The sequence below is a fragment of the Peromyscus maniculatus genome, chromosome 18, assembly GCF_049852395.1.
Source record: "Peromyscus maniculatus bairdii isolate BWxNUB_F1_BW_parent chromosome 18, HU_Pman_BW_mat_3.1, whole genome shotgun sequence".
Taxonomy (NCBI): Eukaryota; Metazoa; Chordata; class Mammalia; order Rodentia; family Cricetidae; genus Peromyscus; species Peromyscus maniculatus.
The window spans coordinates 2,358,854-2,376,844 of NC_134869.1; the positions used below are offsets into that span (position 1 = coordinate 2,358,854).

At 42.8% G+C, this 17,991-nt stretch overlaps 1 protein-coding gene across 13 annotated transcripts in view; it reads right to left on the reverse strand.

Annotated features, from left to right (window-relative positions):
• The window catches only part of Ric8b (RIC8 guanine nucleotide exchange factor B), a 106,976-nt gene that overhangs the window by 47,076 nt on the left and 41,909 nt on the right, over positions 1-17,991 (reverse strand). For 11 of the 13 annotated variants that reach the window (XR_013045773.1, XR_013045774.1, XR_013045776.1 and 8 more), the window contains 3 exons: positions 16,997-17,091; positions 2,934-3,162; positions 2,158-2,253 (listed from right to left, as the gene is read on the reverse strand). Coding sequence is in view for 9 of the 13 variants with exons in the window: in XM_076554461.1 (XP_076410576.1) it covers positions 2,158-2,253; positions 2,934-3,162; positions 16,997-17,091 (420 nt within the window). In the remaining 4 variants the exon portion in view is untranslated. The remainder of the gene's footprint in view (positions 1-2,157; positions 2,254-2,933; positions 3,163-16,996; positions 17,092-17,991) is intronic. The other 2 variants (XM_076554459.1, XM_076554457.1) reach the window with 1 other exon arrangement.

Genomic DNA, 17,991 nt, shown 5'->3' on the forward strand with positions numbered 1-17,991 from the left:
CTGAGCCCTCTCTCCAGCCCCATCAAATACTTTCATTTATTATTCTTCACCGAGTTCTTCTGGTTAAGGTAGAATGCTTTAAAGTAATCAAACTCATAAATAAGTGGAGCTGATTAGGCTCTCTGGCTGAAGCAGTGGTCATGCTTTTAAGGTGTCTGTTTAGAAGGGATCCGAGGCCCTGCTTTCTCATGTCCTCTCTTAGCACTGTTCTTGCGCTTGACACACAGTAAGGTATCGACTTAATTTTCACCACGTGTCCAAATGACCCTGAGTAGTTCATAAACAGCCATGAAGTAAAGGTGCTGCCAGGAAAGGCATGGGAGAGAAGAGGGAGCACCAGAGAGGAGGAGGGGGATGACCGTATTAATGTGGGCTACACGAGAGGAAACCACTACACGCCCAGCAGTCACAATGAGCAGTGCACCCTGACTGTCTAGGGCTCTGAGGATCGCTAGGTTTGTGTTTCAGCATACATACCTGGGAGTCATCCGCATAGAGATGGGTTCAGAACCAGCACACTGGGCTGTGATCAACAGGGGAGGAGAGGGGCAGACACGGTGCACTCGTCTGAGGCACACAAACATTCGGGGTTTGGAAGATGACCAGCAATGGTCTCCACTGTGTCCCAAGATCCAAATGAAGTAAGTGTTTCAAGGAAGTGGGAACTTACACCAGATGCTCCAGAGGGCAGGCATGTATGTGCCTCGGTTGACAGAGGGTGTGCCTAGTATGCACCAAGTCTTGGGATGGATTTCCAGTACTGCATAAGTCTGGTGTGGTGGCGCACAGTTGTAATCCTAGCACTTTGGAGGTGGAAGCATGAGGATCAGATGTTTGAGGTCATCCCTAGCTATACAGTGAGTTAGGGGACAGTGTGAGCTCCGGGGAACTCTGTCTCCTTTTGAAGGAAAAGGAGTTGTAAAATATATTGGAACATCCTGGGAAGCTACTTGGGGGTTGGTAGTTTTAAATTTAAGGAGACTAGTCAGTTCTGGTGTCCAGTAGCTCGCCACGGTGGGCAGAAGGCTTACTCAACCATTTGGTTGTTCTTTTCAGAAGGGCAGACCCAGGATGGGTGCAGTCACAGCTGTCTGGACACAGTGACCACAGTTCTGAACCGCACGTGAGCTTGTCTAGGCAGCAAGACAAGCAAGGGCACCGAAGAGTGAAGAGAGTGGCATGTTCCTCGTGGGACGAGACAAGCCTGGACTAACTAAGGGGCACTAATAGAAGGTGTCTGACACTGAAATTTTAAGGAGTCTATTACTGTCTTGAGTTTAAGATAGAATCGAAAAGTTCAAAGCTTATTATATCTTCTCAGGTTATGTCCCAATCCATCAGTACATCACGTGCACTTTCAAGACACAGCCCAAAGGATGAACTCTGGCCACTACTGTCCTTTCTAAGCCTTTGCCAGCTGTTTCTAGGATTGGTCTAACTATGCCGCAGGGCGGCATCCACTCACGCTCCACTATGCTCTCGTACACACAGCATTTGAAGTATGTTTCACACCGACAAGGTCCTACAAACCCTTGGAAAAGACTCCAGTGTCTTCTCATCTTATTTAGAGAGAATCCAAAGTGCTAGACAACCTAGCCATCACCCTGTGCACCCTGGACTGCGCTGACTGCACCTCCCTTCTGCCTTCTGTCCAGGCACACTGGCTGTCGTGTGTGCCTGAAGCACACCAAAGCTTCTCATCTGAGAACTCTAAACATTTCCTTTCTGATAGATTCTTCTCAACATTCTCAGAGACACACTTCTTATTTCTCTGACTTGCTGCTCGCCGTCACTTCTTCAGGAGGCATTCTCGTATCTCAATTCTCCTTTCCCTTCTTTAGAACACTTAGCATACCTTCTATTACAGTTATTTAAAATTATCTCCCATAAGGTAAAGCCTGTAAGAGTAAAGAACTCATGAATACTGAATACTCAGAACTGTTTAACAGCAGCACATAACAGACCTCAGTGCTGGATACATGATGACTGAGTAACCATGTACACAAGATCCTTTATTCTTGTCTGGATAAATGATGAATGACTAAACAATGTTCACAAGATCACTTACTCCTGGCTGGAAGGTTTCCGATTAGAATTCATTAGTTCTATGTTAACAACATATATACAAAGTTTTAAATTTAAGATGTAAGCAATTACCTGATCTTTGAGAAATTTTCGGATATTCCGATGGGCTCGAGAACACTCTGTTAATAAGCTGAGAACTGGAGTTAGACCCTCTCTATAGCTGCTTCCCTATAAAGAAAACCATGCATGCTGTATTAGTCCAGTTCCTAAAGGTACGCCTCTCCTCCATAACCTGAGAATACGAAGACATTTTTTTTGAGGGGAAGAGGGGGAGAGGAGGAGGACACATCTTATGATACCAAAGCTTACAAACAATTTGTAAAGTTACTTTAAATAGTATTTCCATAAGTTGTCTCCATGTCACTATCTAGTGTTGTCTGTTTTTCCTACACTTTCTAAAATTTACACTAGTTCAGCTAACGTACTTCAATGAAGCAAAGGATTCTGGGACCCGCCTAAGGCACACTGCTGCCTCCAGCACATTCACAGAGGAGCTGAGTGACAGAGGAGAGAAAACTGAGAAGGAAACACTTCTGAACAAGTCATTTCGGAGTAAGTTAGTACTAACATTTACAAAGCAGCTATGCAGGGCAGTTAGTCATTTTTCCTTTGCTTTCAGACACTAGTTATAAATTTGGTGTAAAAATACAATTTTCAACATAAAAAAACTCACTTTATTTCTACCAAGTAATTATTATTATGATAAAATGCTTTTAAAAGTACAACTATCGGCCATGCCAAGTACAAAGAACAAGCTAGTTGTGAACTCGTGCTGTGTGGCCTGTCTCTGTGCAGGGCACACTGGTCTTTAGATGTACCTTCCAAGGACTCCACTCCAGCAGCCTTACCTTGTCAATTCTCTTCTCCATAAAATTGAGTAAAACATAAATGGCCTCCATATTCATGCCATTGTATACCAGGGTATTGTTTTTCAGAGCGGTGTCTTTCTCGGCTGTTTTATCACTGGGCAGTTCATCTAGAGTCGCCGCCTCTTGAGCTGTTTCTTCATGGGTTAATGGACAAATGAGAACATCCAAACAAGAGACTGGAACATTGCTTAAAAGGTTGACGGCATTGCTGAAAGGCAATTTGAAAATACAATATTTTAGTTTGACTGAATAGGCTTTTAAAATGCAAGCATAATACAAAGTTTGGAGGTGACTTTTAGGAGTCAATTAAAATTTTTCTTTTTCAAAATGAGCCATTAATATTACTTGGCATTTACTAAGGGAAAATAAAGACCCGTCTCAAGCATACATGTGACAGATTAAAAAGAAGCGATGTTAAATGGACAGACACAATCACAGGATGTCACGTCACTCTCTGGAATGCTAAGACGGGAATTAGCAGCTGGAATGCCAGCTCTTTAATTCTCTGTGATAACGCTGGCTCTGAATTCTCTTCAGGGGCTTGGACTCCTTCTGTGGATCCATACTGTTTACCACCCCTTAGATTACAACATGATACCCTTGAGAAGCAATGTGTGGGAGCAGCTTATCAGGGGAACATCATCCAAATAAACACTAGAGGATTAGGATTAGTTTCTTCTAGTGTACAAAATACAGTTTTTAAGTTATCTTATTTTTTTATATGACACTTTCAGGGAAAAAGAAATGGTACTTCCCCCCCCCCCCCCCTCTCATCATCGGGTCTGTTGAAGAGGCCAACACTGCCTGTTTCCAGTCTCTAGCCCAGGCTGTTCTGCTTTTCAAGGACTATACCCAAACCTAGGACGCACACCAGCAGGGGGAACCCAAACCTTGTATTGTTGGCATTCCCTAAGTCGATTCTGTTGCTCAGTACACACGAGGCTCAAATGTGTGTAGAAATTCAGAATCAGGCATGTTTTCAGTGTGCATACTTTCCTCCCTGTACTCTTTCGTATTTCTGTCTACCAGGAGAGGCAGTGTTTGCATGGAACTGGATCTTAACAGCCTGTACCCCAGGACTTCCTGATAAACAATGGAAAGACAGGCATTGCATTTCCCAGTGACACAGAAGGGAGTCTAAAAATAACCACATCCTGACTAAAAATAAACTCTTGCAAATACAGTTTACAAGTCGAACCACAGCCAGGGCTTAATCCAGCTGGTGTTGTCTTAATTTAGATCCCAGCAATTTAAACTGTCATTTATAGTGACACTAAAAAATAAGACAAACAAATAAGAATGATACAGACGTTTTTCTTTCTTTTACTTTGAAGCATGGCTTTATTTCTCCACGAATCAAAATTTCATTCTTTTTATATTACAGAAAAATAAAAATTAGTAAAAAATCCATTACAAATCAGATAATGCAGAAAATGAGTGGGAATAAAAAATAATATAAATTGTAGGTAAAAAATAACTGGACAATCTTTCTGACTCAATGGTTTCTGGTAAAGTGTAAGTTCCTGCTGTCCTCACTGAAGCTGTTCCTGTCACAGTCTCTGCTCTGTCCTTTGTGAACACTCAAAGGCAGTTAGAGAATACCGCTTTTCACACAAACTTCAGATTTTCTTTTCAAACATCCATAGTTCCTTATTTATAGTTTAAAATGGCTTGCTTGTCACTTAAGCATTTGGAAACTGTTATTAAAAACCACAGTCACTGGAGAGAAGAGAGAAGAACTTTACTGAAGAATCACTTTCTAAAACGGTCCAAGCCATTCTGAAATGCTAGCACCCCCAACACAAGCCGGCCAGCTCTGGAATCCATCAGCAGTGTGACTCTCTAAATCCATCACAGACCGGCCGACAGAGTTTGAGATGGTCACTCCATTACAAAGGGATGCCTCTCCTTCAGATTCACTAAAGGAGGAGTTTCCAGGAATTCAGCATATTTAAGAAGCAAAATGTAGAGCTGGAATCAGCAAATATTTGATGTTTAGGGCTTTTCAAGAAAAGTTCCCATTTTTTCATTTCTTATTAAACAACTCAGTTCTCAAACGGCTACAAAATTAATTTTCTGGCTCACTGTGTCTGAGCTATTCTTTTTAAGTGAGGAGGGTCAGCCTTTGAGCCCTGTCACTTCTCTGACAGTTTTATTTGTGGGAGAAGAGTGCATGAGATCCCCAGCTACCAGGAAGTCAGTGACGAGGCACACATTTACACAATGGTGTTTGCATTCCTCCTCCAGGGGGTAGAAAGGCTGTGTATATTACTCTCCTTTTCAGTTCCTGGAGACCATTAATCACTGTGCCATGACATCCTCCAGCTCATGCTCCCAGCCCCCTCCTGATATGCAGATTCAAAAGCAAGGCTTACTTACAGTTCCTTGGTGCCTTGACTGACCCTTACTAGCTGTGAGAAGGGGAAGACAACCTGAAATTTAGTCTTCCATCAATGGTTGACCTCAACAGAATGCCAAATGATAGCGAGGAGCATGCTAACGGCTCACACTCATCAGTAACAAACCTTATGATCAAATATAGTTTCTTTATATTATATTTGACGTTTACATGCGTATTTTCAAGCTTGGAAAGAAAGCCAGCCAAAACAAATCCCAAAAGATTCCTCTGTTCTCTTTATTATTTTTTTTTTTTAAAAAGGTTTAATTTTTGTTTCTTTTGTGGTAAGAGCACTTAACCTTAAGATCTATCCTTTCTACCAAATGTTAAATACATGCTACAGTCCTGTTAACTACAGACCCTGCTGGACAGCAACACTACAAGTCACAACTACAACCTCTGGTTTTTGACTGACACCACTCCCACACCCTCCCCTGGTCCCTGGTCACAACTATCATACTTCCTGGCCCTGAGTTTCTGTCCTTTTGTATCTGGTTCATTTAAGGTAGTATTACAGTGTCTTCTATACCCACACTCGTTCTTGCAAACGGCAGGGTTTCCTTCTTGTCAAAGGTCGAATGACAGCACATTACGTGCACACACCTCCCACATTTTATCCGCTTACCTGCTGCTGCTGGACACTCAGGTTGTCTCCCTATCCTACCTCCTCTGTCTATCTCTGTCCTTCCCTTCCCCTATACTTTCTTTATCCATTTATCTGTTGACAAGCATTTAAGCTGTCTCCATAACCCCCTTCTCTGCTCCCTCTCTCCCTCCCTCCTCCCCAGATAGTCTGGGTGCTGGCATCTTCCTCCCCTTTGGTCCTTGCCCTTCCCCCCTCTGAAAGTTACGGAGTCAGAACAAGCTGGAGAGACATTCAGAGGCATTTAGGTAGTCTTTATGTCCCTAACATTGGGAATAGTGATCTGATGAATGTGAGTGTGCAGGTATCTCTTTAGGACAAAGATTTTTATTTCTTTTGGATATATGTCCATCGGTGTGATTGCTGGAGTAAACGGCACTCTTATTTTCAATTTTTTTAGAAGAAACTTCATTCTGTTTCCCACAAGGGCTATATTAATTTACATTGCTGCCAGGGTACGAAGATTCTCTTTTTCCACATGCTCTCCAACACCCTAGCTTTGTAGTGTTCTTTAAGCAGCCACTATAACAGATGTGAGGGGAATCTTAAGGTTTTGATTTGCATTTTTCAGAAGATTAGTGATGCTAAACATGCTTTCGTATGCATGTCTTCTTTGGAGAAATGTCTATTCAGATCCTTCGTCCGTCCTTCTTGCCTTCCTTCCTTCCCTCCCCACTCTCTCTCTTCTCTTATCCCCCCCCCCCCCCCCCCCCGGCTCTTAAGAGTCCTGTGCTGGGTACGGTAGCACTCAGGAGGCTGAAGCATGGGATTATCAACCGAAGACTAGTTAAGGCTACATAGTTAGTTCAAAACTAGCCTGAGCTACAAAGCAAGACACTGTATCAACAGCAAAACAAATCAAAAAGTTCCCTATATACACTTCAGATGCCTCTCCTTACCAAGGGGGCAGCAGGGGAGCCTGTAACAGCTCCCTGGTGCACAGGTGTGCTTTCACTCGGGCCGTGTCCCATGCAGTGCAGGTTTTCAGCTGATGAATCCCACCTAGCTATCCTTGCCACCAATTGTCGCCCAATCCAAGCTCTACAAGCTTGTTTACCCTACGTAGTCGAACTTTTACTGTTTTAGACTGCATAGTTAAGGCTTTAATACTCTCTTAGTTCTTGTGGTGTGTGTGTACAATGTGGGGTCATAATGTAACTTCATTATTTTAACATAGAGACCCAGTTTTCCTAACACCACTTCTTGAATAACATGTATTCTTCACACCTGTTAGTACAGCTGACTACACATTTGTAGCATATAGGTTTACTTCCAGGTTCTCTATTCTGCTTCGCTGGTCAATATGTCTATTTTCATGGAAACACTACAGTAATTTGATTACCGAAGCTTCATAATTCCTAATGACATTAGGCACTGCCATATCTCTCCAGCTTGTTCTGACTCCGTAACTTTCACTATCCGGGCCTTGCTGTGGTGGTTCACGGAGGGAGGAAGATGCCAGCACCCAGACTATCTGGCTTCCTGCTTCTCTTCATGGTGACATGGTTTGCTGACACCATAAACTAGAGTTGTCTAGGCAAAGTAGCAGGGCACGATTCTGACTACTGCATGTTAATTGATTTGTGTGATCAAAACGAATAGGGTAAGCCACAGAGACATTACGTTCAAAGCCATGTCCTATCAAGTGAGGTGGGGCACATCAACTGCAGAGAGGTACATAAAATGATCCACTGGGGTGCAGAAAAAGACAACAGACATTGGTCTAGTTCCGTTTGAAAAGTTGAAAAGAAGTCTCTCTTTGCTATTTAACCAATGCACTAACACTGGCACCCACACCTGAGTCATATGTGGTACTCCCACTCACAAACACCAGGGAAGTTGTGGAAAGAGGAAAAATTCTGGGCCACAGGAAGGGCAGCCGTGACCCCCTTTTCCTTGGTCACTCACTTGTAATCTGAATTGGTTGGTCATAATGAAGTTGGCATATGCTTAGGCAGGTTACATACTGCTTTATACTTTTGTGGGCTGCTCTCTGGGGCCGCACATATGTTAAACACGCTATCCCTGCACAAAATCTTCAGCCTTGCTTCCTAAGTTTTAAGTTGAGCCAATTCTTACAAAACAGGCAAACCACTTTAAGTGACTCCTAGGAAGGAAACCCGAACTGAAGACATTACTTACAATAGTAGTACATTTTATTTTCTTTCTGACAAGGAAATGGCAGAATTCTTTGTCTGCTGTACCGCAAGGAAAGCCAGGGCAACCCAACTGGCTACAGCATGGAATCAAGCTTCTGTTTTGAGACTGGATCTCATGTGACCTACGATGGCCTTGAATTCACAACTTTGAGAGTGAGTCCCCCACACACCAGCGTGGCCTTAAGCTCATTGAGCAGCTGACAGTGACCTTGAACTCTTGACACTCTAGCCTCTGTCTCCTGAGTGTTGGAATTACCAGAAGGCACCACCAGAAATTTGTTTAAAAATTTAAAAATTGGGCCAGAGAGCTGGCTTAGGGGTACAGGTGTTTGCTGTATAACTCTGACAACCTGAGGCTGATCTCTGGTATAAAAAGCACGACTTCCACATGAGCACCTTAGCACACAGACCCATCTAATACACACATAATTTTTTACTTTTAGTTGTAAATTAAACAGGCATGATATCAGACTCCTGTAACCCCAGCGTTGAGGAGGCTGAGGCAAGATGTCAGCTGGAGGATAGCCAGGTTATATTGTGAGAACTTACCTAATAAATAAAACATAAATATGAAAGCTAAAAATTTAAAGGTGGAAATTATACAAAACATGAGCTTACATCCATTGTGTGGACTGATCAGTTTTGCCTGATACATACAATATATCCTGAGAAGTGAGATAACGATAAAGCCATCATAAGCAGCAACACATCTGAATGCCAAATGTGTAAAATATACAGAAAAGGCTATAAACTGAGAATACAATATGCTTGTGGTGTGTTAATTTTAAAATTTATTTTCAAAAATTAATTTATTATCCCCTTTACTGTTTATTTCTATATGTAATCCATGACTTACTACACATAAAACAGCTGTGTATGAACATAATTACATGTAAGTAAACATACTTGAGGGCGTGTTCAAAAAGGCTTTCCTCCTTCTTCTGGGACTCCCAACACTGGGAGTGAGGGTGTCTCTGACTCTCGTGTGCACTTGGGACCTTTTCCTCCTACTGGGTTGCCAGCCATGACATGAGGGTGTGTGTCCAGTCTTACTGTATCTTGTTAGGCTGTGTTCGGTGGATATCCCTGGGAGACCTGCTCTTTTTTTTAAAGGGAAACAGAGGAGGCGTTGATCTGGGGGAGAGGGGAAGTGGGGGAGGGAATGGCTGGAGTGGATGGAGGGGAACTGCAGTCAGGATGTGATGGATGAGAAAAGAATCACTTTTTTTTTTTTTTTTTAAAAAAAAAAAAGGATTTTCCTACTAGGCTTAGAGATGACAAAACCTCTGGAGACCAATGGCACAGGAAACACTCAAAACACTGCTGTAAAGGGACAGAAACAATATAACAGCTGAGGGATAAAGCTTAAAACACTATTACATCTTATTTAGTGTATATGTATGTGCACACACGTGTACGGGTGTGTGCGCGTGTGCTTGTGAGTGCACAGAGGTATGCATGTGTGACTGTAGGTTCCCCCAGAGGCCAGAAGAGGGCACTGGAATCCCCAAAGCCACAGCTACTGATGACTGTGAGCTAGATGCCTTGGGAGAGCAAGAAGCGCTCTTGGCCACTGAGTCATCTACCAGCCCAGGGAAAAAAGTTTTGACATGGATTTGTTTTCCTCCTACAAATGAGACAGCTCTTAGCATGTCCACCTTCTGAAGACTTCCACATTACCCTCAAGGAGATGGAAGATCCAGAAGGAGGTCTTAGGAGGCAAAAGCAAAAGGTATAGAATAGCCATGGACAGGAAGAGCCACTTCACTGGTGAGAAGGGCAGGAAACAAGAACAGATACAGACTGCAACAGTTACTGCTGCTGCCAAGGGTGAGGACTTGAGCAAGTTCCTGCCTGAGTTTCCAATTACTGCCAAATGGCTGGCAAGATCATCATCTACCCATCTACCCTTCCATTCAATTTCTTTTTACTGTACCTACTACTATGTATGTGTGTATGTATATGTACATGTATGTACATACATGTATGTATGTTCATATGCACATACGTGTACTTGCCTAGGTGTCAGGGATATAGTAGAGGATAAGGCAGGTAAGCTCTTTTATTCCTCTTCAAAAGGAAATACTTTCATTTGTGTCTGTCTGTGTGTCTATATGTGGGTGTGCACATGTGTGCATGTGTACTCGGAGGCCAGAAGAGAGCCTTGGATCCCTTGGAGTTGACGTAGTTATAGTTGTGAGCTGCCTGACATTGGTGCTGAGACCTGAACTCAGGTCCTCTGGAAAAGCAGAACACGCTCTTAACCGCTGAGCCATTTCTCCAGCTTCATCTGGTTTTTTTTTTTAAAGCTTATTACTTCAGAAGGAAAATAATAAACATGCAAGAAAATAAAGGAACAGTATTATTTTAGTTAGTGAAAACTGCCATGAAAAAACGAAGCAGATGATAAAACAGGGAAAGGATGTGTTTATGTGTGTGTACACTAGTCTAAATTAGGAGGCTGCTAAAGGCCTAACTGAGCAAGTTACATCTGAACTAAGTTCTAAACGGTGAGAAGGAGCCAGGCCCTCAAATACCTGGGTAAAAAGCATTTGAGCATTTCCAGATGGCGTGAATGCGAAGGCCCCGCTAAGCAGACTGTGTCTAGGAAAGAAGAAGGGCAGACTATTTTGAATACAGAGCCATCTGGTTTGTAGAATGGTAGGCTTTCAGAGGCAGCAGAAAGAGTGGATCAGTGCCATGAAAATGTTTTCCTTAACAATAGGAAGAAGGATATTGTCAAAGCAGAATGCTCCCTGAAGAGTGAGGCCACTGCCTCAGATCTAATTCCATGGAGTCATCCAATCTCACACAATGAGGGACAGTTCTCATTCAGAAGAAATTGATGTAACTGGCACGCTGCCATGAAGGGAATCTACTGCCTGATTCATTATACAGAGTCTGTGGGACACTTAGCACGGTATTTCCCCTGAAGTCTTGTAGTAAGGGCTGAGACAATTCAAGGCTTCTATGGCTATGCCAAGACACAGTTTGGAGGCTTTTAGGACTGCCACAACCTTACCCGCCTCCCCCATGTTGCCAAGCCGTCTCGCTAAGTAAAAGCATGGTATTAGCTGACAGGCTATGTGAGGCCTCACGAAGGTTGTTAAGGTTTGGCAGACTCATGTACAGAGGAAGGAAGCGGTAACTGATCAGGTGACACCATTTCCTCAGATGGGACTGCAGGTCCTAAGCGCATGCATCATAACGAAACGAAGAGTTCTTGAGCCTTATGACTGAGAGGAGCCATGAGAAATTTGAAACAGACCTACTATGTGTGTAGTGGAGATGAAACTGTCTGTCAGTTAGGTAAGTTCCCACAGGGCTGTGGGGGTTGCCTGTCTGATCTGGAGTTGGCCATGTTGAGACTTATAGGACATGAGGGAGAAGGAGGTTGAAATGATGAACTGATGTTTAGGGATAGGCAGGCAAGAAAGTAAACTGTAAATCTTCAAGATAAGAGAAAAATGCCAAGTGTAGTGGTGCACGTCTTTAATCCCAACACTTGGGAGGCAGAGGCAGGCAGATCTCTGAGTTGGAAGTCAGCCTGATCTACAGAGTGAGTTCCAGGACAGTCAGGGCTATACAGAGAAACCCTGTCTCAAAAAACCAAACCACATCAAACCAAACAAACCAAACCAAAACCAAATCAAACTAACAAACAAAACCAATCAACCAAACAAAACAAGATAACAGAAAAATTATTCACTGGAGGTGGGAGGTGGGGAAGAACAGGCAGAGACAGACCTGTGAGGAATGCCCTCACTCCAGACCACAGTGGACTTGTCCTTCAGCAATTGTTACTGGACTCGGTCACTACTCAGAAGTATCCTGTGGTCTCTTTCTATTCTCTCCTTGAATTGCCATTTAACTTTTCATAACATGCATGTCTTGACTCCCCATTTAGTGTCAGACCCATCAGGGCCTGCACCATGGCGTCCTTTGGACACGTTAGAGCAGTCCTCAGCTGGCCGTGGAGAAAGACTCACAGAGAGGAGGTTTAAAGGGGCCAGAGTGAACAAGAGCAGCAAGCACCTCCTTCTCTGACTTCTCCAAAGAAGTGCCGTGCTCTGTACTCTCATAGGAGCTTGACGACGCCTGAAACAGTGCTCATGGGGAGGGGGAGCGGATGGCTCATTTACTCACTTTTCTACTAATTGGTGAGCCTCAGAGAATGGACTATATGCTTTGATCGTTTTTTGAATGCTAAAGCTTCAAATTAGTACCTAACACACAGCGAAGTGCTCACTAACAAATAAATATAAATGGAAATAAAATCAGCTCATTTTCAAATATTTAAAGTATGATACATATAATTAGGAAACAATATTGTTAGGATTTGAATATTCCAAATTCAAGATAATTCCTACCAATATCTCAATGATATTTTTATAGAAATATAAAAAGTCATCTTTAAACTCACATGGAATGTCAACAGCCTGAATAATCCTGGAAGATGACGCTTCCTGATTTGAAAACAATACACTACTTCAAGCAGAAAGGTATACAAATGGCCTAAAGATACTCAGACCAATGGGAAAGAATAAGGAACCCAGAAATATAATATTCTCTCCCTGCCCCCCCTCCCCCCTGCTTCTCTCTCTCACACACACACACACACACACACACGCACCTAGATCAACAGGGAAAGGAAGGCCTTTTTCATAAATGGTAGCTGAAGCTGGACATCTAACATGAAAACGAAAGAAGAGGATTTTATACACCATGCACCATTCATTCAACATGGACCAGACATGGATGAGCACATGTGCTTAGTGTGTACAAGAAACTGGAACTGAGCGCCTCAAACCAGCTAACCCGTGTCTGAGTCCCACCCTCCCTAGAAGCATGGAGGCTGTCCTTATCTATTTCCTTTCCAAAATAAATCATAAATATCCAAGTTTGGGGGCCTATGTATTAATGAGTAAGCTTATTAACTGTGGGAAGGAGTGCTGAAAATACTTTCCAGCCAACAGTAGGGACAGAACAGAAGTAGGGCATCGATTAATACAAAGGTAGTGAATACTGTTAACATTCTAGCTGCTGGGAACAGACAAAAGTCAAGAAGCAGGAGCACACTTAGAACGAGCAGTGGAGATGGAGGTCAGGCTGCGCTGCCCTTCGAGCTGACGTGGCCATCTTAGAGCACGCCGCCGCCGCCGCCGCCGCCGCCGCCGCCGCCTGCACTTCCTGAGAAAGCAATGACAACGACTTACAGAGAAATGGACCAGAGATTTGCCAGGCTCTTTCTTTTTCTCTTTTCTAAAGCACTTTACCATCTCATATGAATGGAATTTTTGGCTTCGGGAAAAAATTTAGAGCATCGGAAAACAAGTATTTTTATATGATCAAAGGATAATCAAGTTTCTAAACAAGATATTGAAAACTCAGGAAGCAATATACAAACTTTTGGGCTGAGTATTACATTAAAAGTCAATACACTTGTTACAGCAGAGAAGAGACAGCAGAAGTAGCTGCTGTTAGCAGCTCACTGAGCGCCAAGGCCAGGAGGCCTCACGGATTCTTATGTAATCATCACATACCTACATACTACCCTGTCTAGGGTTACCTGTACTACAATGTTCCTTAAAAACACCAAAACATTGGAAAAAGGAGTAAAAAAAATGGAAATAACTTTTAAAGAATGAAATATAATGGGGACAGAGTGAATATGATCAAAATACACTATGAAATTCTCAACAAATTAATAAAAATATTATTTAAAAAGAATAAAAAATGACTTAAATATCACCTTAAATACCTAGCCTGCACCGGGTGGGCACCTGTAGTTTTACACGGTGCTGTGTTCAGGACACTGCAGGGGCAGATTGAACCCCTCTCAAAAGCGCTCCTGACCCTGGTGCAGCTCTCAGCATCTAAGTGGATTATCCTGGAGTCATCACTGTCCAAACTGATACTAATCACTTTCTTCTGATTAAAAGGGCAGGCAAGGCCATTCTAGGGCACTGCTAAGTCAGCAGCAACCCCAATCTCCCAGGAAAGCCTCTGAGAAATACCCATAATCCTGACTGTGGCTCTGGGATGCACCTTTATATTCACATGTCATAATCCTGACTGTGGCTCTGGGATGCACCTTTATATTCACATGTCATAATCCTGACTGTGGCTCTGGGATGCACCTTTATATTCACATGTCATAATCCTGACTGTGGCTCTGGGATGCACCTTTATATTCACATGTCATAATCCTGACTAGCTCTGGGATGCACCTTTATATTCACATGTCATAATCCTGACTAGCTCTGGGATGCACCTTTATATTCACATGTCATAATCCTGACTGTGGCTCTGGGATGCACCTTTATATTCACATGTCATAATCCTGACTGTGGCTCTGGGATGCACCTTTATATTCACATGTCATAATCCTGACTGTGGCTCTGGGATGCACCTTTATATTAACATGTCATAATCCTGACTAGCTCTGGGATGCACCTTTATGTTCACAGTGCAGTAACTTTTTAGATAAAGAAAAAGGTTTTTACAAGGGTGAGTCTCCAAAGGAAGGAAAAGGAATCTGATTCCTTTTAAAATCTGAACAATCTCTGCAGTTTCACTCTCTTGACAACATACTGTGCTAAGATCTGAAATCCTTTCTTCAGAGACTCCTGGCAGAACTATCTGTGCCCACCACAATTCTCTCTTTATAGCCTGTGTGCTCCTCAGCCTGGGGTATCTGATTCTTTAAAAAAAACCAATTCACTTCTGAGCTTTTTTAGCCAAAAACGCTTTTAATTTTAATGTTGAACTGTTAGTGTCTCTTGATTGTGGGGGGGGGGACATAAATAGCAAAAACACTTAATGCAGTCATTTAGAATATGACTTATGGCAGATATGCAGGCACTGTCTTCAGAAAATTAAAGGAATGTTTGATCTGTGGTATGGAAGTATTTGCACAATTTTTGGAGTCAGGATCTCACAGCACAGAGCCCAGGCTGACTGCCCTCACCTCTGGAACGCTGCTTTTACAGATGTGCACCACCTCATCCACCTCCGAAGTTACACTTCTCAATCAAGAAGAAAACATTTGATGGGCTACAGGATAGAGAGTTTATAAAAATAACCTTTCTATAAACTCAGCATGATGCAAAATATACTACTCCACATAATTAAAATAATATAGATTTGATTGAAAAATAATGGCTGAGGGTTATCATGTGTATAATTTATTCTATGGTTGTTGTTTTCATAAAGTTTTTATTTAAATTCTATCTGGAAAATTTTAAGTGCCCACAAGGTAACTTAACAGAAGAAGCTCATACTAAGTTCTTTATAAAGCTGAGTTAATGGCAGAGTTTTCTTTGTAGCTCAATTATTTAACATGGCATTGTTGTTGTTGTTGTGAAGACAGGGTTTCTCTGTGTAGCCCTGGCTGTCCAGGAACTCACTCTGAAGACCAGGCTGGCCTCGAACTCAGAGATCCTGCCTCTGCCTCCCAAATGAAGGGATTAAGGCGTGTGCCTCTACAGCTGGCCGTCCTTAGTATTCTTTCAGAACACAGCACTAGCAGTCTTATCATGAAGTCAAACATCTTGTTACTACAAACCTAAGTTACAGCAAGTCAGAGAACTGGAAACTGTGTTACCTCTCATTCAGCTGTTCTCAGAGAACAGTAATTTTCATTCTTCCGTGCAGGAGCAGGAGACTAAACCCAGGGACCTGTGCACAGCAAGACGATCACTCCACTGAGCTGTCCGCCCCAGAGGATGATGAACTCTAACAATACTCCCTAATGTCTCTAACAGATACGTTACATAATTGGAATTATTTTTATTTTATATATACATATATACATACATACATATAAAACTTCACTCTGTAAGTGTGGTGTATGTGCACACTGTTGTGTGTGAATGTGGCTGCTCACATGAGGAGGTCAGAAATCAACCCAGGTCAACTTAGTGCCTGCCTTGCACCTTGTTCTGATACTGGGTCTCTGCATGCACCAGGCTAGCTAGCCCATGGGCTGTCTCCACCTATCATGTCCCCGTAAGAGATTACGCTGGGATTACAAACACTTGTTCTGTACCCAGCTTTTCTATGAGGTCTGGGGATGCAAACGCAGACCCTCACGATTACATGGCCAGCACTTTTACCAACCCAGCCAATCCTCCCCAGCCTTACCTAATATAAAAAGAGACACTATGAATATATTCTTATTTTGCTGTTTTTTATTTAAATTACTGTATAAAATATACTTTTGTTAAATATCCTTAAATGAAATAATGAAAATATTAGTTAAGTTGTACTAATGAAAAGGAAACCTCAGTTGTTTTTTATTTATTTTTTTTAAAAAAAGCTACCTCAACAGGTGGGTGTGATGATTAAAATAAGTTACTGCTGAGGGCCTCCTCACACACGGCGGGCAAGCACTCTACCACTGCTAACTTAACCTCCTCACACACGGCGGGCAAGCACCCTACCACTGCTGACTTAACCTCCTCACACACGGCGGGCAAGCACTCTACCACTGCTAACTTAACCTCCACAAAGCACTGGGCACAACAGAGCCCGGAAACTGTTCAGTCACTGTGATGCTGTTGTTCTGGGCTTCAGTGTCGGGTACAAGTGCCAAAGTCCTTCGCTGGAGTTAACACAACAGTCACAGAAACAGCACATAAACTTCACACAGAGGCACGGTTCTGGCCTCCCTGATTCAATAGAATCCGTTCACTTTCTTGTGCTCGTATTAACCACCAGAACTACACACACAGAGATAACGAGAACGAGAACGGACGGTGTGCTTCACTGAGGTGTCAGCACACAGTGATAACAAGAATGGACGGTGTGCTTCACCGAGGTGTCAGCAGAGGTCACCCACCTGTGCAGCTCTTCTGTTTTGTCTTCAGTTGGACCTACGATTAGTAAACAATGGCGAAGGACAGCTGCCATGACACGGAACTGATGAGAATCACCCTGCAGTAGAGAAAGAGAGGAGAGGAGAGTTGGGGTTGAAAGCCTTAACGGAGGAGTCTGGTGCAATAACACATCACCGTGCCCCAAACTTTCCTCTGCCACACAGGGAGACGGCAAGATATTCCAAAATTTCCAAAGCAAATCATTGCCATTCCACATGAATTAATAGCCACAACCACCTGCAGAAATGGCTGGTGCCAGTTGGTGTTGATCTAGCTACCCTGTTTTATGTTTCTGAAAACCCAGTTCCACGTAAGAATTTCCATAGTCTAGTCTTTTGTTCATTGGAGTAGACCATGCCAGTTTACCAGCCTTACAAAAGTTCAGACAGACGTGAGCTCTATTGAGACAGTTCTTTTATAACTGGTTGTCCGCTTTTAACGACTGTTTCATCTCTTAGCTTTCAAAAGTCATGAGTACAACAACAACTCTGAGATAGGGTCTTGCTATATAGACCTGTGAACCTCTGAGTACTGTGCTAGCAATATGTATATACCACCATGGATGGCCACCCATTTCATTTTTCTCCATCTTTTTAACCTCTCAGGCCCCACATAGTACCACAAATGGTCAAAACTGTATATCCCCTTCATTTCCCCATACTTATTCTTGTCAGTGAATTAAAGACACAGAGCTAGAGAGGAGACCGACAATGAGAAATAAACCAAGTTCTGAATAATTACTTCTTTTACCTCTGCTACCTCTGTATCTATAATGAGGTCGTGGGCCATTACAGTTTCCTTTTCTGATGTATGTGTGTGTGTGTGTGTGTGTATGTGTGTGTGTGTGTGTGTGTGTGTGTCTGTGTGTCTGTGTGCAATGTACATGCATATGTGCTGTGTGTCTACATGTGTGCACACTTGTGTGCAGAGGCCAGTGGTCGATTTTGGATGTCTTCCT